The following is a 22,491-nucleotide window of genomic DNA, read 5'->3' as shown; positions in this document are numbered from 1 at the left end:
GCTTCTCCTGAGGCAGAATGGCAGCTGCACTCGTGGGGTTCGCAAGTGGATCTGGCAGAGGGAATGGAGAGGGGTGAGTCCCTATCTCCTTCCACTTCCGCCAGATCCGACGGCCAATCTCTGGAGTCGGAAGCACGCTCTGCGGTCCCTTCCACCCAGGGAGAGGGATCGACACTCCGGCTCTCTTCCTCCCAGGAGGTCGATGTGGAGTCTGTCGATAGGGATTCGCCAGCCCATTCAGCAAAGTATGAGAAGCTCTTAGAGGTGGTTACTCGCGCGGTGGCCAAGCTAAGCATGAAATGGCCAGCTGAGAAAGCAGCAGAACTGCAGCGAAGCAAGCAGCTATGGTGGCCGCGGAGAAACATTTATGGCTGACCCTGTCCGAAATGAAAGATCGAGACTCTGTATTATGAGGGTCTGTATTATGGATGCCCCAATCCAGCCTTCTGGCCTGTTCGGCGACGCAGTCAGTACTGTCGTCGACAGGTTTCAGGAAGCACGCAAACAAGCGGCAGCGTTCCATAAGTTCCTCCCTCGTCGCTCTCTCGGGGCATCTGGGCGCCAGCCACATACCAGCTCCTCGTACAGAGAGGCTCAAAAACAAGGCTCTCGGCCGAGGACTTAGACAAGATCTTAGGGCAGTTATTGAAGCCAAGAAGTCCTCGGCCAACAGAAGGTCAGGGCTTCAGAGGGCAGCCTCTGCTGGGGTAGAGCGGTGTACACCGCAGTACATGGTGCCCTTCTCGCCTCAGCCCCCTCTAAGGGCCGGTCTGCCAACCCTGCCAGTGTTCCAGGGCACGCTAGCCTCGCTCTCAGTATCTTCTGCCGATGAGATGCTCGCCGCCCCTGCGTGGGCCTCTTACACCAGAGGTCAGTCTTGATAGACTGATTCCCTTAGTAGATTATTTAGCAGCGTGGAAACTACTGCCAAATGTATCTTAATGGGTCCTGCACACAGTAGAAAAAGGCTACCGTATTCAGTTCGGCTCTACACCGCCAATTTTCAACGGGGTTACTCCGACGATAGTAGGCCCTGAGCAGGCTCTGGTTATGGAAAAAGAAGTGAAAACCCTGTTAGGGAAGGAGGCCATCGAGGTGGTCCCCTCCTCAAGACAGGGAGTCCGGGTTCTTCAGCCGGTATATCATAGTTCCAAAGAAGGATGGGGGGTTGCGTCCGACCATAGATCAGCGGGTCTTAAATTGATCAGTTATGAGACTGAAGTTCAAAATGCTCACGACCACACATGTTGTAGCTCAGATCAGGTCCAAGGACTGGTTTGTCACAATAGATCTCAAAGATGCATACTTCCACATATCCATCCTTCCACAACACAGGAAGTTTCTGAGGTTCGCTTTTGGGGGCAAAGCTTAACAATATCGAGTACTTCCCTTCGGCCTTGCACTCTCGCCCCGCAGGTTCACGAAATGTGTAGATGTGGCTCTGGTTCCTCTGCGCATGCAGGGCAGCCGCATTCTCAACTATATCGACGATTGGTTGATTTTAGCTCAGTCAGAGCAGGTTGCGGCTTGACATCGAGATGTCGTTCTCGCACATATGAGGGAGCTGGGTTTGCCTCCGTGCCTTGGAAATGTGGAAGAAACCTTGGTTCTCGAATCAGGGCCCGGTGGTTGGAGCTCCTTGTCGCCATGTAATACTAGCAATGGATGCATCCCTCTTTGGTTGGGGTGCGATCATGAGTGGCCACCCTGCACGTGATCTGTGGAGAGGTCGCCATCCGACATGGCATATCAATTGTCTAGAGATACTAGCAGTTTATCGTGCACTGCAGCACTTCCTCCCAGACCTAAGGGGTCACTATGTGTTGGTGCCCACCAACAACTCATCGGTGGTCTCTTACATCAACCACCAGGGAGGTCTGCGTTCGTGCCCCTTGTACAAGCTGGTGCACCATATCCTTATGTGGTCCCAGGGCAAACTCCTCTCATTAAGAGCAGTGTATATTCCTGGGAAATTAAATATGGGAGCAGACATACTGTCGAGGCAGGGGCCGAGGCCCGTGGAATGGAAACTTCAACCCGAGGTGGTGAACCAGATATGGAGAATTTTTGGCAGAGCTCAAGTAGATGTCTTTGCTACTCAAGAGACATCACAATGTCCCCTTTGGTTCTCTCTAGTTCAGAGTTCGCAGATCTGGTCTTGTTCCTCGACGGCTCACCATGGGAGATACCAATCAGGACAGACCTACTCTCTCAGACGCAGGGTACGATAATTCACCCTCGCCCGGGGTTGTGTAAATTGTGGGTGTGGCCCCTGAGGAGGCACAACTCATAGCATCCGGTCTCTCAACCGAGGTTGTTGAGACCATCCTCCAAGCCAGAGCTCCCTCAACGAGAAAACTGTAGACCCTGAGGTGGAAACTCTTTACCTCATGGTGCAGAGACCGCCAGCTAGACCCAGCTAACTGCCCAATTGGTACAGTTCTTGAGTTGCTACAGGCCAGGCTCTCTGCAGGGTTGACCCACTCCACGCTGAAGGTTTACGTGGCGGCCATTGCGGCCTACCATGTCCCTCTCGATGGTCAGTCTTTGGGAAGACACCCCTTAGTTACACGTTTCCTCTGCGGTCCCCCATGGGACTTGGTTGTGGTGATAGAGGCTCTTTGCAAAACTCCATTCGAGCCGATTCAAGATATTTCAGACAGACATCTGAACTCATTTTTTGGGTGAACCATCCCTTTAAGACCCGATCAAATAAACACATTTTTGTCTGAAATCCTTGTGGAAGTGTTTACTAATACACCATGATCAAATTCATCATCCAGGCAAATAAAAATAAATTTGATCAGCATTGAAGATCACATGATCTAACTTTTAAAAAGTTGAAAAGTTAGTTGAACTTTGAGCTGTTGGGGGCGAAAGTGGTGTTTGACAGCTGAATTTATGTTCCAGAAGAAAGAGCTCAGAGAAATGATTTCTAAGAGATTTCCAAAGCTGATAGCCATTTGTAAGTGGTGTCTTTTTTAAAAGATGATGACCATAATAACACATAATAACAAAAAATGGTATAATAATGCACTTGCTCAAGTCCACTATGATCCTGTTCTTCTAGATCTGTGTTACCTGCAGGAACTGGATGTGATGTGTGTGTGAAAGCTGCTCCAGCTCAGCGTCTCTCCTCCTCAGATCATTGATCTCCTGCTCCAGTCGCTCCAGTCGTCCTTCAACTCGACTCACTGCAGTCTTTTCCTGATCTCTGATCAGTTGTACCAGCTCAGAGCGGCTTCTCTCAATGGAGCGGATGAGCTCAGTAAAGATCCTCTCACTGTCCTCCACTGCTGTCTGTGCAGAGCGCTGTTAGGACACACAGTGATTCAGCTTCAGTGAGTCTGAACTGAGACGGAGACAAACTTCTCTTCTTCTCCAGACTCACCTTATGAGACTCCACAGTGTCTCTCAGCTGCTGGAGATCTTTCTCTCTCTGCTGGATTCTCTGCTGGAGCGTCTTCTGTGTCTTCTTCAGCTGCTTCTGCAGGACAAATAGATGGTAGTGAATCTCACAGAGAACTACTGGCACTAATCATCATAAGTGTTTCTGCATCATTAATCTCCGGCTCTATACAGAAGTCTGAGTATTACACTGAGTATTAACTTGATCACTAGTTTTAAATACCTGTTTCTCTGTCCTCTGTGCTGCAGCTGATACAGTGTTGTGGTTTTTATGGTCATCCATACACAGCACACAAATACATTTCTGATCTGTGTGACAGAAAACCTCAAGAAGCTTCTCATGTTTCTGGCAGATCATCTCCTGCAGTCGTCCAGTGGCTTCGGTCAAATTGTGTCTCTTTCCTTTAAACCAACTTTCATGTTGTTCGAGGTGATTCTGACAGTAAGAGTTCAGACACATCATACAGGACCTGACAGCTTTGTATTTTCTTCGAACACAGACGTCACACTGCACATCTCCAGCTCCAGCGGGACAGTCAGCAGGACGTTTCCTCTTCTTAAGTTTCTTCACCAGTTCAGCCAGCATGGTGTTTCCAGCTAAAACAGGTCTTGGACTGAAGGTCTCTCTGCACTGAGGGCAGCAGTAGATTGTCATCTGACCCTCCTGATCCCAGTAGTCTGTAATACAACTCTTACAGTAACTGTGTCCACACTGGATGGTCACTGGATCCTTCAGGAGATCCAGACACACTGGACACATGAACTCATCCTGAGAAAAGCTGGCTTCTGCCATTTTACTGCATGAATAGAGACACAACACAGAACAGCTCAACTACACTTCAGTTTCTCTTTCCTTTAAGTCATGTGATTCTGGTTTCCTGTGTTTATGTTTGTGTTTGAGTGACGTGTGTAAAACAGGTGTGTGTGTGAGTCTGTACATAATGAAATGTCTACTAGATGTCAGTTTCAGACAAACACTCAAAAAGTACCAGCGAAAAAGAAGCAGGACAATAGCCTTGAAAACGTGACCAACCACCATCCACTGTTAAGCAGTTCTGTGTGGATTACTAACAAATTGTAGTTTGTTACTGATCACATATTATATAATAAAAACTGTAGTTAGTAACAAAGTCACTCAGTTTATTTATTCTGACTGCTTTTTTTTTTTTTTTTTTTATCAAACTTGTTTTTAACTTAGCATTAAACATACCATATTGATATAAATTATCAACATTATAAAATGCATTAAACATTATATTACATTACTTTGGGCCATCGGTGGGCTCCACCACTGGAGTTTTGATAATTCCTCCCGCACTACATTTCCCATAAGCCCAGTGCCTGGTACTGATCACCCTCTGACACCTGAAGCTCATTAACCCAGCTATTTATAGCAGGCCCACGCTTAGGCTCTTTGCAAAGTCTTGAATTTGCCTTGGTGAACATTTCTGAGTGTTTGTTTCTTGTATTTTTGGACTGCCTATTGTTATTACCCTGCCTGCCTTTGTTACCAATCTTTTGCTGCTTGCACCTCGGACTTTTAACCTTATATTGGATTATTGTTGTAGTTTGATTGCCGCCTGCCCTGACCACACGCCTGGTAACTGTTTATGATTCTTTCTGCCCTGCTCCACTGCCTTACCTGTGCACTGACCACTTCTTCTAAGACCACGTTTCTAATAAAGCTGCAAATGGATTCCAGTTATTGTGATGAATCAGTACACATGCAAATGTGTTGTGAAATTACTGAAATATTAACTTTGTATCTGATCATCAGTGAATCAGGACATGGCACATTTAGACTTGGCAACATCAAGTGACTTCTCTATCTGGATAACCTGATTGGATCACTGTTTTTTACACAATATTCAAATAAGTCTTACACCATCTATTCTCACCTGCTTGTGTGCTCCGTGATGAAAATGTAACATCTGTTTCTATATTTCCCTTTCTCCGAGTCTACATACCATAAGAGAAGTCCAGACCTAAACAGTAACGGCACCATGAGCACAACCGATCCATTTCAGGAGATCAGGGATCGTTTGCAAAAATAAAACTACCTGCTAAAAACATTTTTAGAACAATGCATGGTGATGTTCTTAGAACAATTTTAGAACAAAAAAATTCTAGCTGGGCAATCTATTATTCACTCAGTTTTATGAACTGTTTTATAATCAATATTTAATTTACAGAAAATAATGATTACAGGTTTGAAATATTTGGTCAAGACTTCCAGAACCAACAGTTACTAAAGTTCACTTGATATGATGAAGACACAGTGTTTCAAAGCTACACATCCGTGATCTTATAGATTCATTTAGTCCATAACGAAATATGTCTTTTAATGAAACCTCATCAAAAGGTATCCTAAAAGATAACTCACAGGACTGAGTGATATACTCCTCAATAGGTGAACTCCCCGTCGCAATTTGAGTAGCTGGTCGACAGGGTCCATACTTGGCCAAGGTCCTTTAGGAAAGCCGCTGGATCTTTGTGTGTTCAGACCAGGGGTCTCACATTGTGTAAGCACAAAACAGGCCACTTCCTACGCAAAAGACGGGATTTATAATTACAAAGTTGATGGGAAGATTTGCGCATCTGCCCACAATCTCTGACCCATGCGTACGCACACTTTTACTACAGTGAGCAAAACAATGAATTATTTTAAACTGTTTTCCTTTAGATTTTAAATAATTCGATTAAAAATGACACTCATTAATGGAGATGAGCACTGAGATCACAAACAGTCAATATGCAGGGGTTAAAGATTATATGAATAGACATATTTGTAGTGGATGTGCTATTTTTTAAATAAAATAAATTGCAGATCTCACGTTATGTGAAAATATTTTTAGTGAGAACAATGAAATGAAGCATTTTAGAATTTTTAGAAATGTAAATTGTTGGCAGAAATGGCATTTATAGTCCGTATTTCCCTAATGTCTTGTTCCTTTGATGGAGTTACACATGGTGTCACATAGATGGGAATATGCCTGGCAATGATATGCAGATGAGGTTATGCATAGTAAAACTACACGTTGCAAGCTCCATACATAGTGATTTCAGGGAGGAGATGGGGAAGAAATGCAAGTACGCACAATCTTTCTCCAACAGGCATTAATAAAAGGATTTTTGCGCAGGTTGTGATGTGCGAATGGTTTTATAAATATGAAAACGTTTGTGCGTACACAGAATCTAGCTTTTGTGTGAACGTACACTATTAGGACGAATTCTAGGTAAAGATTCTTAAATTAAGCACCAGGAAATCAAATCAAGTGTGCAAGCATTAATCTTACTGTCTTTATGAGGATTTATTACACATATTTATTACGACATGTTATGTCACTGACAGACGTTCAGCTGCAGTATTAATTCAATTCAAGTTTATTTGTGTAGCGCTTTTCACAATACAGATTATTTCATAGTAGCTTTACAGGAAATTAAGTTTCTATAATATATTCAGTAGTAGCTTGTCAGTAGTGACTACGTCAAATTGATGTACATATGGCAGAAATGTACGGTAAAATTCAGTTAAAGACAAAATCAAACAGACAATGAACATTATTAACAGCAATGATTATATGTTGCAAATTAAATTAAATTGTGTCATTATATGGTGCAAAAAAAATTAATTATGTCATGTAATTTAAACAATTAATTTCATGAAGAAAAAAAAGAGACTCTATAGCATCTCATTGTTACTAATTTATCATGCAGCTCAAAGCATTATGGGAAAATATCACGCCAATCTATTCTGATTCATCAACAAAGTGTCACTGATGATCCAGAACCAACCAAAAACCCAGGATAGAGCGGCTGAGTGAATGTGGTCTGGACTGTGTGGATGAGGTTCATTGTGTCAGAGACGCTGTAGAAGGACAGAGTTCCTGCTCTGTGATCCACAAACACTCCTATTCTACTGATGATGGACTTCACAGGGAGATCAGTCCATATGTTATTGTGTCCAAATGAGTATCTGGGAGAAGTGTAGTCCAAACTCCAGGACTGATCATTATATCCAAACAAACCTTTATTATCCAATCCCTTCCTGCTGATGCTCTTATATGACACTGCTATACGAACACCTCCACTCCACTCAATCTCCCAGTAACAGCGTCCACACACACTCTCTCTACACAACACCTGATTCACATCAAATCTGTCTGGATGATCAGGATACGGCTGGACTGTGCCAGTGTTAGTAATAACTCTGTTGTTCTCAGAGAGACGGAGGCGTTTATTCACTGTGTTCAGATCCAGAGTGAACTGACGGGAATCTGATGGAGATAAAACACATCAGAATCAGGAATTATGAATCTGTTTGATCTCTTCATGTTCAGTGTATCATCAGTGTCTCAGTACAGATGACCAGATATCAGTGCAAATCATCATTACCATCTTCATCAGTTATAAAACTCTTCTTTCACATTCTACAGGAAGAACATGAACACACTTTTTCTGCTTGTTTTCTTACTGACTTACATTGTAGGAAGTCGTCCCTGGTTCTGGGAACAATGTTGGTGATTGTGTCTGTGGAAATCAACAGACATGAACAGAGTGATTCTCATGATCCTGCATCCATTCCTAAGACATTTCTAATACTTTATTCATGATATGAGATGATGATGGACTCATTTGTGAGAGCGGATGAATCTCCAGTGGTCTCATTTATAAACGTTGCGTACACACAAAATGGGTATAATATATACGTACATAATTTTCCACGCACATATCGTGATTTATAAAAAATAAACCCGATTCCCAAAAAATTGGGACACTGTAGAAATTGTGAATAAAAACAGAATGCAATGATGTGGAAGTTTCAAATGTCACTAATTTATTCATAATACAACATAGATGACATATCAAATGTTTAAACCTAGAAAATGTATAATTATAAGGGGAAAATAAGTTGATTTTAAATTTCATGGCATCAACACATCTCAAAAAAGTTGGGACAAGGCCATGTTTACCACCGTGTGGCTTTTTATAACAGTCTGCAAATGTCTAGGGACTGAGGAGACAAGTTGCTCAAATTTAGGAATAGGAATGTTGTCCCATTCTTGTCTAATACAGGCTTCTAGTTGCTCAACTGTCTTAGGTCTTCTTTGTCGCACCTTCCTCTTTATTAAGCGCCAAATGTTTTCTATGGGTGAAAGATCTGGACTGCAGGCTGGCCATTTCAGTACCTGGATCCTTCTTCTACGCAGCCATGATGCTGTAATTGATGCAGTATGTGGTCTGGCATTGTTATGTTGGAAAATGCAAGGTCTTCCCTGAAAGAGATGACGTATGGATGGGAGCATATGTTGTTCTAGAACTTGGATATATCTTTCAGCACTGATGGTTCCTTTCCAGATGTGTAAGCTGCCCATGCCACACACACTCATGCAACCCCACACCATCAGAGATACAGGCTTCTGAACGGAGCGCTGATAACAACTTGGGTTGTCCTTGTCCTCTTAAGTCAGAATGACATGGCGTCTCGTTTTTAAAAAAGAACTTAAAATTCTTAAGATTCGTCTGACCACAGAAAAGTTTTCCGCTTTGCCACAGTCCATTTTAAATGGACTGCAACAGAGAATGCCACGGTGGATTGTGTTCACAGACAATGTTTTCTGGAAGTATTCCTGAGCCCATGTTGTGATTTCCATTACAGTATCATTCCTGTATGTGATGCAGTGCTGTCTAAGGGCTGAAGATCACAGGCATCCAGTATGGTTTTCCGGCCTTGACCCTTACGCACAGAGATTGTTCCAGATTCTTTGAATCTTTGGATGATATTATGCACTGTAGATGATGATAATATCAAACTCTTTGCAATTTTCCTCTGAGAAACTCCTTTCTGATATTGCTCCATTATTTCACGTTGCAGCATTGGGGGAATTGGTGATCCTCTGCCCATCTTGACTTCTGATAATCACTCCCACTCTGAGAAGCTCTTTTTATACCCAGTCATGTTGCCAATTGACCTAATAAGTTGCAAATTGGTCCTCCAGCTGTTTCTTGTATGAACATTTAACTTTTTTTCCGGCCTCTTATTGCTACCTGTCCCAACTTTTTTGAAATATTTAGCTCTCATGAAATCCAAAATGAGCCAATATTTGGCATAAAATTTCAAAATGTCTAATCTTCAACATTTGATATTTTATCTATATTTTATCGTGAATAAAATATGTTTATGAAATTTGTAAATTATTCCATTCCTTTTTTTACTCACAATTTGCACAATGTGCCAACTTTTTTGGAATCGGGTTTGTAATTACATAATTTAATTAACAATAAACATAATTTTCCTGTGATGTTATTTTATGACAACGAGGAGTGCTATAGGTGCACAATAATTAAACTTTAAACTACACAGATCACATGTTATGATAAATATTTTAGCGAGAACAATGATTGATGACGCACATTTACTGTGATATTATGGTGGACACTGCTGGACAGAGGTGTTAATGTTGTGTAAAGTCATCTTTACAACATTATGAAAAATTATATATCTGAAGGACATAACTAGGAGAAAATGGGAAAATTTACATGTTTCCTTTATACAATACTTTGTGGGTGATGCGCCAAATCAGACAATACACTGCAATAAATATGGGCTTATCTTTTTCCACTAAAATAGCTAAAATATTTTTATTGTATCAGCAAAACTGCATGCATTTAATTTGATTTGAATTGTTTAAAATAATTGAAATTCTGTTTGGTCAGTGTAAAAGAATGAGATCATCTAAAATATATCCGAGAACTACTTAAAGGGATAGTTCACCCAAATAGCAAAATTATGTCATTAATAACTTACCCCCATGTTGTTCCAAACCTGTAAGACCTCCGTTTATCTTTGGAACACAGTTTAAGATATTTTCGATTTAGAGCTCTCAGTCCCTCCATTGAAGCTGTGTGAACGGTCTACTGTCCATGTCCAGAAAGGTAAGAAAAACGTAGTAGTCCATGTGACATCAGAGGGTCAGTTAGAATTTTTTGAAACATCGCAAAAACATTTTGGTCCAAAAATAGCAAAATCTTTATTCAGGATTGTCTTCTCTTTCGTGTCTGTTGTGAGAGAAAGTTCAAAACAAAGCAGTTTGTGATATCCGCTTCACGAACGAATCATTCGATGTAACCGGATCTTTTTGAACCAGTTCACCAAATCGAACTGAATCGTTTCAAATGGTTCACATCTCCTATACGCATTAATCTACAAATGACTTTAGCTGTTAACTTTTTTAATGTGTCTGACACTCCCTCTGAGTTAAAACAAGCCAATATCCCGGAGTAATTCATTTACTCAAACAGTACACTGACTGAACTGCTGTGAAGAGAGAACTGAAGATGAACACCGAGCCAATCCAGATAATGAACAAAACATTGACTCGTTCACGAGTCAAGAACCGATTGCATCGGTTTTCAGATCACCAGTACTTCCTTCGGACAGTTCGATTCAATAAACCAGTTGAAGAAAAATGTTTACCTGTTCTTTTGCTCTCGATGTAATGGCGTCATTGGTGATAATTGCCCTTTATTCAAGCCTTCGGTTTACCCACGCTCATAACATTAGCACAGAATCAGTTCAGAATCAATCACCAAAAGAATCAGTTCGGTTTAGATACTCTGTGTGTCAGTCTGCTTCACGCTGAATCACACATGCGCAATATCATCAGCTCCTCGGTTCTCGAATCGGACGTGTCTGACAGAAACGGTTCTTGACTCAAGAGTGAGTCATTATCTGGCTCGGTGTTCATCTTCAGTTCTCTCTTCACAACAGTTCAGTCAGTGTACTGTTTGAGTAAATGAATTACTCCGGGATATTGGTTTGTTTGAACTCAGAGGGAGTGTCAGCCACATTAAAAAGGTTCACAGCTAAAGTCATTTGTAGATTAATGCGTATAGGAGATGTGAACCATTTTAAACGATTCAGTTCGATTTGGTTTACTGGTTCAAAAACATCGAATGATTAATTCGCAAACCGGATATCACGAACAGCTTTGTTTTGAACTCTCTCACAATAAACACGGAAGAGAAGACAATGCTGAATAAAGTTGTAGTTTTTGCTATTTTTGGACCAAAATTTATTTTTGATGCTTCAAAAAGTTCTAACTGACCCTTTGATGTCACATCGACTACTTTGATGATGTTTTTCTAACCTTTCTTGACATGGACAGATTACCATTCATAAAGCTTCAATGGAGCGACTGAGAGCTCTCTGACTAAATCTAAAATATCTTAAACTGTGTTCCAAAGATAAATGGAGGTCATACTGGTTTGGAACAAAATGAGGGAAAGTTATTAATGACATAATTTTGCTATTTGGGTGAACTAACCCTTTAAAACCATGTTTACATTTACATTTACATTTAATCATTTAGCAGACGCTTTTATCCAAAGCGACTTACAAATGAGAACAATAGAAGCAGTCAGGTCAACAAGAGAACAACAACAGAATACAAGTGCCATGACAAGTCTCAGTTAGTCTAGTATAGAACGCATAGCCAGGTATTTTTTTTTTTTTTTTTTTTTTTTTTTTAATTAAATGAAAAAGACAAGAAGAGGAAAAGTACTGGTGTTAGTAGGTTAAGTGCAGGCGAAAAAGATGAGTCTTTAGATGTTTCTTGAAAGTGAGTAAAGACTCCGCTGTACGAATTGAGATTGGGAGGTCATTCCACCAGCTGGGCACAGTCCAGGAAAAGGTCCGTGAGAGTGATTTTGAATTTCTTTGGGATGGCACCACAAGGCGTTGTTCACTTGCAGAGCGCAAGCTTCTGGAGGGCACATAGGATTTAACCAGTGAGTTTAGGTAAGTTGGTGCCGTGCCAGTGGTTGTCTTGTAGGAAAGCATCAGTACCTTGAATTTGATGCGAGCAGCTACTGGTAGCCAGTGTAACCTGATGAGGAGGGGAGTAACATGAGCTTTTTTTGGCTCATTGAAGACAACCCTCGCTGCTGCATTCTGGATCATTTGCAGAGGCTTGACAGTACATGCAGGAAGGCCCGCCAGGAGAGCATTACAATAGTCCAGTCTGGAGAGAACAAGAGCTTGGACAAGAAGTTGGGTTGCTTGCTCTGACAGGAAGGGTCTAATCTTCCTAATGTTGTATAAGGCAAACCTGCAGGACCGGGTCGTTGTAGCAATGTGGTCAGTGAAGCTTAACTGATGATCCATCACAACTCCTAGGTTTCTGGCTGTCCTCGAAGGAGTTATGGTTGATGAGCCCAGCTGTATAGAGAAGTTGTGATGAATCAATGGGTTAGCTGGAATCACCAGTAGTTCAGTCTTTGTAAGGTTAAGCTGAAGGTGATGGTCATTCATCCAGCGGGAAATGTCACTCAGACAGGCTGAAATGCGAGCAGCTACCGTCGGGTCATCAGGCTGGAATGAGAAGTAGAGTTGGGTGTCATCAGCATAGCAGTGATAAGAAAAGCCATGCTTCTGAATGACAGATCCTAAAGATGTCATGTAGATGGAGAAGAGAAGTGGTCCAAGTACTGAGCCCTGAGGAACCCCAGTAGCAAGGTGGTGTGACTTTGAAACATCACCCCTCCAAGACACACTGAAGGATCTGTCAGAGAGGTAGGACTTAACCCACAGGAGAGCAGTTCCAGAGATTCCCATCTTTCTGAGGGTGGACAGGAGAATCTGGTGATTAACAGTGTCAAAAGCAGCAGACAGGTCCAGTAAGATGAGTACCGAGGATTTTGAAGCTGCTCTTGCTAGCCGCAGGGCTTCAGTAACTGAGAGCAGAGCAGTCTCAGTTGAGTGGCCACTTTTGAAGCCAGATTGGTTGCTGTCCAGGAGGTTGTTCTGTCCAAGGAACATAGAAATCTGGTTGAACACAGCCCGCTCAAGTGTCTTTGCAATGAATGGAAGAAGGGATACCGGTCTGTAGTTTTCAAGAAGTGCTGGATTTAGAGATGGTTTCTTGAGCAGTGGGCTTACCCGAGCCTGCTTGAATGCTAAGGGAAATGTTCCAGATTGAAGAGAGGAGTTGATAATGTGAGTAAGTGAAGGTATGACTGAAGAAGAGATCGCTTGAAGGAGGTGAGTGGGGATAGGATCAAGTGGACAAGTAGTAGGATGATTGGACAGGAGAATTTTGGAGACGTCCATCTCTGAGAGTGGGGAGAAGGAGGATAAAGAGTGTGCATCAGTCATTGTGAAGTTTTCCTCAGTCTGTGGTGTGGAGAATTGTTCACTGATGGATCTCGTCTTATTTGTGAAGAAAGTTGCAAAGTCGTCCGCTGTAAGAGTCGATGGAGGAGGTGGAGGCGGCGGATTAAGAAGAGAAGAGAAAGTCTTGAATAGTGTCCGAGCGTCACAGCAGCTGTTAATTTTGTTGTGGTAGTAGGATGTTTTAGCTGTTAAGACCTTTGCAGAGAAGGAAGAGAGGAGTGATTGATACACACTGAGGTCCGTAGAGTTTTTTGATTTCTGCCATTTCCTCTCTGCAGCCCTGAGTTTAGAGCGATGTTCACGGAGAACCTCGGACAGCCAGGGGGCAGATGGGGCAGTGCGTGCTGGTCTAGACACCAGTGGGCAAAAGTTGTCCAAGCAAGATGTTAAAGTGGAGCAAAGAGTGTCCGTAGCACTGTTCGTGTCCAGAGCAGAAAACTGAGAGAATGGTGGAAGAGAGGATGAAACCACAGCAGATAGGCGAGATGGAGAGAGTGAGCGTAGGTTCCGTCGAAAGGTGACCTGCGTTGGAGTGTGTGCCACTTCAGGAGTAAGTGCTAGGTTAGCAGTAATGAGGAAGTGGTCTGAGGTGTGCAGTGGAGCAACTGAAGAGGTGTCCACAGAGCAACCACGCGTGTAGATGAGGTCAAGTTGGTTGCCCGATTTGTGAGTCGCTGTAGTGGACATGAGCTTGAGATCAAATGAGGTGAGCAGAGTTTTGAAGTCAGCAGCCTGGGGTTTATCTAAGTGGATGTTGAAGTCGCCAAGCAGTACCAGAGGAGTACCATCTTCAGGAAAGTTTGATAGCAGCACATCCAACTCCTCCAAGAAGTTTCCCAGTTGACCTGGAGGACGATAAATGACCACAAAGTGGATTTTAACAGGGTGGGTTACAGTAATGGCATGTGATTCAAATGAACCAGTACCTGTAGGTGATGGCTGAAGATCAAATTTCCATTCTTTGGATATAAGGAGACCCGTACCTCCACCCCTCCCAGTGGTACCCTCAGTGTGGGAACAAGTGAAATTAGTGGAGAGGGCTGCAGGGGTGGCAGTATCTTCAGGTTTGATCCAAGTCTCTGTCAGTGCCATGAGGTTGAGACCGGAATGGGTAGCAATAGAGGAAATGAAGTCTGCTTTGTTAACTGCAGACTGGCAGTTCCAGAGACCAACTGGAATAGAGAGCATAGTAGTAGAGGTCAGAGGGACATGGCGTAGGTTTGTCAGACAGGCCTTCCTGCGACGTACATAGCGTGCTCTCCGAGTGTTAGTAGTGATAGTAGAGATCTGAAAGCACATAGTGACTACAAGTGTAAGATATATTTGAGAGCAAACTATACAAAGAGTGCTAAAAAAGAGAAAAGCAATACTCAGGTGCCCTGTCGGTGTCCTTGCTCGGTGGAGTCGCGCAGGTAGAGTCTATTGTCTTTACACTCGTCGGTCTTCACACGAGGAGGCTTCACACGAGGGTTGCCGCGACCGCTGCCGCGGTGAAACCTAGTGTTTTGTATTAGCCTGATTACCTGTGATTGAAGTCAGCTGGACACGCCTCACTATTTAGCAGATCGAAAACAGGCAGTCCCGCGATAGGCAAACGCAAAACCAAGCGCCACTTTCAGCACGTATTAACCACGGTAAGACACACACAATTTAAACCAAAACAAAAACTTTCCTAGCAATGATGATCACACACACTAGTCTGATGAGAAAACAAGACAAAACACTCACAAGCTGCTGTCCTTCTATGTTGCTCGACTGTTTCTTCTCAACAATAAATGTTGTTTTTATGGATATTTTTATATATTTATTCTAAAACATAGCTAGGATACTATTTACCTACTGTCTCCATGTTAATCATGGTGTCACGTGCATGGGAATTCAAATGGAAATGATATGCAGATGAGGTTATGCATAGTAAGACCAGGTGTTGTAAGCTCCATATTTGGTGATTTCGGGGAGGAGATGAGGTGGAGATGAACGTTCGCATTTCTGTGCAGGTTCTGACGTATAGCTTTTGTGTCTAAGTGAAATTTTAGATTGAAATCTACGGAGAGTTTTATAAATGAGACCCCAGGACTTTACCTCTGTCTGAGATCTTCTTGAGCTCCTCTTTGCAGAAATCCTCCAGTTTGTCTCTCAGCTGACGGACAGATTCTCTCAGATCATCAAAAGAGACAAGACAACTGAAGGGATCATCATTTACGTCTGTAGATTCAGGAGGTGCTGAGAGAGACTGGAAACTCTACAGAAAACAGGAAATCAAACTCAGACATCAAACATCAGAGTTGTGCGGCTCTTGTTGACTTGATCTTTAGTAACTCACCTCAATCCAGCACTTTCACTGCATCAGCTTCATTCTTCTCATATTCATTATATCACATTAGAGCTACAGATTCTAGTATTTGCCACTCACACTATATGTGAAACTTCTAGGAAATAGTTTGGATAAAGATCTGCTAAAATCATCAATCTCCATCTAACAGCTCCAGTGGTGGCTCGTCGGGGGAGGCAGGGAAGGCACTGCTTCACCATGATTTTGAGGTTTCTTACTAAAAGCAACCAAAAAGCCATTTTTAGTTAAGCAAATAATAATAATAATAATAATAATAATAATAAATATAGTTGCAAGCAGCAATTACGGGGCCAAGCACTCCACCGGCAAATTTAGGAGCTAAGCATGACATGAAGGACCACACCAAATGCAGCAGTGAGCAATTACAGTAATTTTAGGATGATTGTAATTGAAATGGCTTAAAAATCATAAACACAACCACTAGTAATATGATTAAGTGGCTAAACACTTTTGACCAAGAGGTGGCGCTGTTATCAAATCATTTTTTGCGTGTTCTGTGAGAGATGACAATGGCACACACAAAGTTTGGTGTCAATATGCCAAAGCATTGCAGCGATATAGGCTGAAGTGTCATATTGGCATGATGCCTCAAATTCATCGTGGTGGTATGCAAAAACGGTTTTGTGTATCGACACAAAATCCATAACATTTTTGTCAGCGCAGTCTAAAGATCATCTGATTAAATTCTGGTGAAAATCGCACAACAGTTGATGAGGAGTTCGCAAGTAGGTTTTCAATATGAATCAAAATGGCGGACAGGAAGTTCAGCTTAATCTGGCATATTAGGTATCTATGTTATCGGCATAAACCAGTTTCATTGTAATAGGCTAATGCATTTAAAAGTTATAAGCCTTTGTGTAATTATTCATGATTAATTAATGGTTTATTACACTTGACCAATAGGTGGCTCTGCTACCAAATTTATCTGGCATGGTCAATGTGAGGTGACGATGACACATAAAAAGTTTGGTGCAAATATGTCAAAGCGTTGCAGAGATACAGCCTCAAATGCATTTTGGCACCCTTCCAGCAAATTAGTTGATGCGCTAAATGAGAACCGTTTCGTATATAGACACGAAATCCATAACTTTTTACCAGCATGTTCTGAAGATGATCCACATCACATTTGGTCATCACAACGGTCTAGGGGGAGTTTGAAAAAGTAGGTTTTCAACATTAATCAAAATGGCGGACAGGAAGTATGGACAATTTTCACATAATTGATAGTTATGCTCTCAGCATGACCCAAAGAATATAGGGAGACCATTTTCATTTTAATAGTCTAATTTATTCAAATGTTATTAACATTTTTGTGATATTTAATTATAACTCTAGACCACAAGGTGGCACTGCCACCAAACTTTTTGAGTACATTCAGTGCATGGAGCCGAAGATTTTTGTAATTATTTTCGTAACGATACAATGCTGCATTCAAAAAATACAGTATTTTAAAACATAATTCAAAATGGCCGATGCCTAAAATGGCTGACACGGGAAAATTGGATATCATTCAACTCGACATGACTCACTGAATCTAAAGAGACCAGTTGTGTGATTTTTGGCCAAAGCATTCAGAAGTTATAAGCCAAAATATGCATTTTTCACATCTCCTGACCACTAGGTGGCGCTGCGTCGCCATGCTTATTATAAGACACACCAAGTTTGGTCTCAATATGCCTCACCGTTGCCGAGATATAGCCTTACACAAATTTTTGCATGCTTTTCGTCAAGTTTATTAACGTGTCAATCAAGAACGGTTGTACGAATCAACTTGAATTCCATAACTTTTTGCCAGCATGGTCTGAAGATGATCAGAGCCAATTTTCATGAAAATCAGACTAACTGTCTAGGACGAGTTCGAAAAAGTAGTTTTTTTAAAAAATGTAAAATAGCGAAAAAACTAAACCTTGCGATTTTTGGGGTTCATTCGACTTGGCATGAGCCAAGGATTCAGAGGAAAAAAGAAATTTCATTTTCTGGCTTACGGATCAAAAGTTATTCGAATAAAAATATTGAAACTTTGGACAAGTGGTGGTGCTAGAGAGTTGGAGTTAGAGACTTCAAATTTGGGTAACACTTTAGAATAAGGATCCATTAGTTAATGTTAGTTAACTACTTTCGTTAACATGAACTAAGCAAGAACAATCCTTCTACAGCATTTATAAGTCTTAGTTCATGTTAATTTCAACATTTACTAATGCATTATTTAAATCAAAGGTCGTGCTTGTTAACATTAGTTAATGCACTGTGAATTACCATGAACTAACAATGAATAACTGCATTTTCATTAACTAACATTAACGAAGATGAATAAATACAGTAATAAATGTATTATTCATTGTTTGTTCATGTTAATTAATACATTAACTAACATTAACTAATGGAACCTTATTCTAAAGTGTTACCCAAATTTGCTATAGTTAATGTTGGGACTGTCCTCTATCAGTTTGCAAAATTATACAACTTTCATGCAATGGGCTGCCATAGACTTGCAGCGGAAGAAGAAGAAGCAGAATAATAATAAAGACAACGATTACAATAGGTGCCTACGCACCTTCGGTGCTTGGCCCCTAATAATAGTAATAATAATAATAATAATCGGCAGGTATCCGAGACCAATACAATTAGTGTGCCTCTTCTATTTTTAAATACATGAGTTGCCACTGAACAGCTCAAGCACATCAATGGAGCCTGATTGTAGGGTTGAGCAGATTTGCTTAGGAAAGGCATAGAGTATAATGAACATTTATAACTTTAGAGCAGTTAGAGAAATTTCAAAATGACTTTGAATGGTAGTGATGGCGCTAGTGGTGTTTGACAGCCACATATATCTTCAAGAAGAAAGAGCTTAGAGAAAGAGACTTTCAGAGCTGAAAGTCATTTTTAGTGGTGCCTCTTTCAAAAGAAGATGATCAGATGAGAGTCTGAATGATGATTATATAATAAGACACTCATGAAATGTTTCTCTGTGAGTCTCTGTCACAGCAGGATCTGCTCAAGTCCACTATGATCCTGTTCTTCTAGATGTGTGTTACCTGCAGGAACTGGATGTGATGTGTGTGTGAAAGCTGCTCCAGCTCAGCGTCTCTCCTCCTCAGATCATTGATCTCCTGCTCCAGTCGCTCCAGTCGTTCTTCAGCTCGACTCACTGCAGTCTTTTCCTGATCTCTGATCAGTCGTATCAGCTCAGAGCGGCTTCTCTCAATGGAGCGGATGAGCTCAGTAAAGATCCTCTCACTGTCCTCCACTGCTGTCTGTGCAGAGCGCTGTAAGGACACACAGTGATTCAGCTTCAGTGAGTCTGAACTGAGACGGAGACAAACTTCTCTTCTTCTCCAGACTCACCTTATGAGACTCCACAGTGTCTCTCAGCTGCTGGAGATCTTTCTCTCTCTGCTGGATTCTCTGCTGGAGCGTCTTCTGCTTCTCCTTCAGCTGCTTCTGCAGGACAAATAGATGATAGTGAATCTCACAGAAAACTACTGGATCTAAATCATCATAAGTGTTTCTGCATCATTAATCTCCGGCTCTATACAGAAGTCTGAGTATTACACTGAGTATTAACTTGATCACTAGTGTTAAAAACCTGTTTCTCTGTCCTCTGTGCTGCAGCTGATACAGTGTTGTGGTTTTTATGGTCATCCATACACAGCACACAAATACATTTCTGATCTGTGTGACAGAAAACCTCAAGAAGCTTCTCATGTTTCTGGCAGATCATCTCCTGCAGTCGTCCAGTGGCTTCAGTCAAATTGTGTCTCTTTCCTTTAAACCAACTCTCATGTTGTTCGAGGTGATTCTGACAGTAAGAGTTCAGACACATCATACAGGACCTGACAGCTTTGTATTTTCTTCGAACACAGACGTCACACTGCACATCTCCAGCTCCAGCGTCACAGTCAGCAGGACGTTTCCTCTTCTTAAGTTTCTTCACCAGTTCAGCCAGCATGGTGTTTCCAGCTAAAACAGGTCTTGGACTGAAGGTCTCTCTGCACTGAGGGCAGCAGTAGATTGTCATCTGACCCTCCTGATCCCAGTAGTCTGTAATACAACTCTTACAGTAACTGTGTCCACACTGGATGGTCACTGGATCCTTCAGGAGATCCAGACACACTGGACACATGAACTCATCCTGAGAAAAGCTGGCTTCTGCCATTTTACTGCATGAATAGAGACACAACACAGAACAGCTCAACTACACTTCAGTTTCTCTTTCCTTTAAGTCATGTGATTCTGGTTTCCTGTGTTTATGTTTGTGTTTGAGTGAAGTGTGTAAAACAGGTGTGTGTGTGAGTCTTTACATAATGAAATGTCAACTAGATGTCAGTTTCAGACAAACACTCAAAAAGTACCAGCGAAAAAGAAGCAGGACAATAGCCTTGAAAACGTGACCAACCACCATCCACTGTTAAGCAGTGCTGTGTGGATTACTAACAAACTGTAGTTTGTTACTGATCACATATTATATAATAAAAACTGTAGTTAGTAACAAAATCACTCAGTTTATTTATTCTGACTGCTTTTAGATTGCTTTTTTTTATCAAACTTGTTTTTAACTTAGCATTAAACATACCATATTGATATAAATTATCAACATTATGAAATGCATTAAACATTATATTACATTACTTTGGGCCATCAGTGGGCTCCACCACTGGAGTTTTGATAATTCCTCCCGCACTACATTTCCCATAAGCCCAGTGCCTGGTACTGATCACCCTCTGACACCTGAAGCTCATTAACCCAGCTATTTATAGCAGGCCCACGCTTAGGCTCTTTGCAAAGTCTTGAATTTGCCTTGGTGAACATTTCTGAGTGTTTGTTTCTTGTATTTTTGGACTGCCTATTGTTATTACCCTGCCTGCCTTTGTTACCAATCTTTTGCTGCTTGCACCTCGGACTGTTAACCTTATATTGGATTATTGTTGTAGTTTGATTGCCGCCTGCCCTGACCACACGCCTGGTAACTGTTTATGATTCTTTCTGCCCTGCTCTACTGCCTTACCTGTGCACTGACCACTTCTTCTAAGACCACGTTTCTAATAAAGCTGCAAATGGATTCCAGTTATTGTGATGAATCAGTACACATGCAAATGTGTTGTGAAATTATTGAAATATTAACTTTGTATCTGATCATCAGTGAATCAGGTAATGGCACATTTAGACTTGGCAACATCAAGTGACTTCTCTATCTGGATAACCTGATTGGATCACTGTTTTTTACACAATATTCAAATAAGTCTTACACCATCTATTCTCACCTGCTTGTGTGCTCCGTCATTCAAATTTAACATCTGTTTCTATATTTCCCTTTCTCCGAGTCTACATACCATAACAAAAGAACTGATCTAAACAGTAACCCGAGCACAACCGATCCATTTCAGGAGATCAGGAATCGTTTGCAAAAATAAAACTACCTGCTAAAACATTGTTAGAACAATGCACTCAGTTTTATGAACTGTTTTATAATCAATATATAATTTACATAAAATAATGATTACAGGTTTGAAATATTTTTGTCAAGACTTCCAGAACCAACAGTTACTAAAGTTCACTTGATATGATGAAGACACAGTGTTTCAAAGCTACACATCCGTGATCTTATAGATTCATTTAGTCCATAACGAAATATGTCTTTTGATGAAACCTCATCAAAAGGTATCCTAAAAGATAACTCACAGTACTGAGTGATATACTCCTCAATAGGTGAACTCCCCGTCGTAATTCGAGTAGCTGGTCGACAGGGTCCATACTTGGCCAAGGTCCTTTAGGAAAGCCGCTGGATCTTTGTGTGTTCAGACCAGGGGTCTCACATTGTGTAAGCACAAAACAGGCCACTTCCTACGCAAAAGACGGGATTTATAATTACAAAGTTGATGGGAAGATTTGCGCATCTGCACACAATCTCTGACCCATGCGTACGCACACTTTTACTACTGTGAAAAACTGTAGTTTTCATTTTGATATAAATAATTCGATTAAAAATGACACTCATTAATGGAGATGAGCACTGAGATCACAAACAGTCAATATGCAGAAGTTAAAGATTATATGAATAGACATATTTGTAGTGGATGTGATATTTTTTGATTAAACTAAATTGCAGATCTCACGTTATGTGAAAATATTTTTTAGGGAGAACAAGGAAATGAAGCATTATCAGCAAAATTGCATACATTTATTTTATTTAAAACTATTAAAATAGCCTACTATTTGGCCAGTGTAAAAGAATGAATCAACTCCTTTCTAAAAATCTTCTCCGAGAAGTATTTTACACAATTTTGTATTTATGGATTTTTATATATATTTATTCTAAAACATAAAAAGGATACTGGGTTATTTTAGAAATGTAAATTGTTGGCAATGATATGCAGATGAGGTTATGCATAGTAAAACTACACGTTGCAAGCTCCATACATAGTGATTTCAGGGAGGAGATGGGGAGGAAATGCACGTACGCACAATCTTTCTCCGACTGCCATTTATAAAAGGATTTTTGCGCAGGTTGTGGTGTGCGAATGGTTTTATAAATATGAAAACGTTTGTGCGTACGCAG

At 41.2% G+C, this 22,491-nt stretch overlaps 1 protein-coding gene across 1 annotated transcript in view; it reads right to left on the bottom strand.

The window, feature by feature from the left end:
- LOC127946330 (tripartite motif-containing protein 16) overlaps positions 1-22,491 on the bottom strand; it is a 73,832-nt gene that overhangs the window by 2,278 nt on the left and 49,063 nt on the right. The window contains exons 4-6 of the mRNA XM_052542841.1: positions 15,665-15,824; positions 7,891-7,938; positions 7,552-7,685 (exon numbers count right to left, since the gene is read on the bottom strand). Coding sequence (XP_052398801.1) covers positions 7,552-7,685; positions 7,891-7,938; positions 15,665-15,824 — 342 coding nt within the window. The remainder of the gene's footprint in view (positions 1-7,551; positions 7,686-7,890; positions 7,939-15,664; positions 15,825-22,491) is intronic.

The sequence above is a fragment of the Carassius gibelio genome, chromosome A24, assembly GCF_023724105.1.
Source record: "Carassius gibelio isolate Cgi1373 ecotype wild population from Czech Republic chromosome A24, carGib1.2-hapl.c, whole genome shotgun sequence".
NCBI lineage: Eukaryota > Metazoa > Chordata > Actinopteri > Cypriniformes > Cyprinidae > Carassius > Carassius gibelio.
This window is presented reverse-complemented; position numbering and strand designations above follow the sequence as displayed.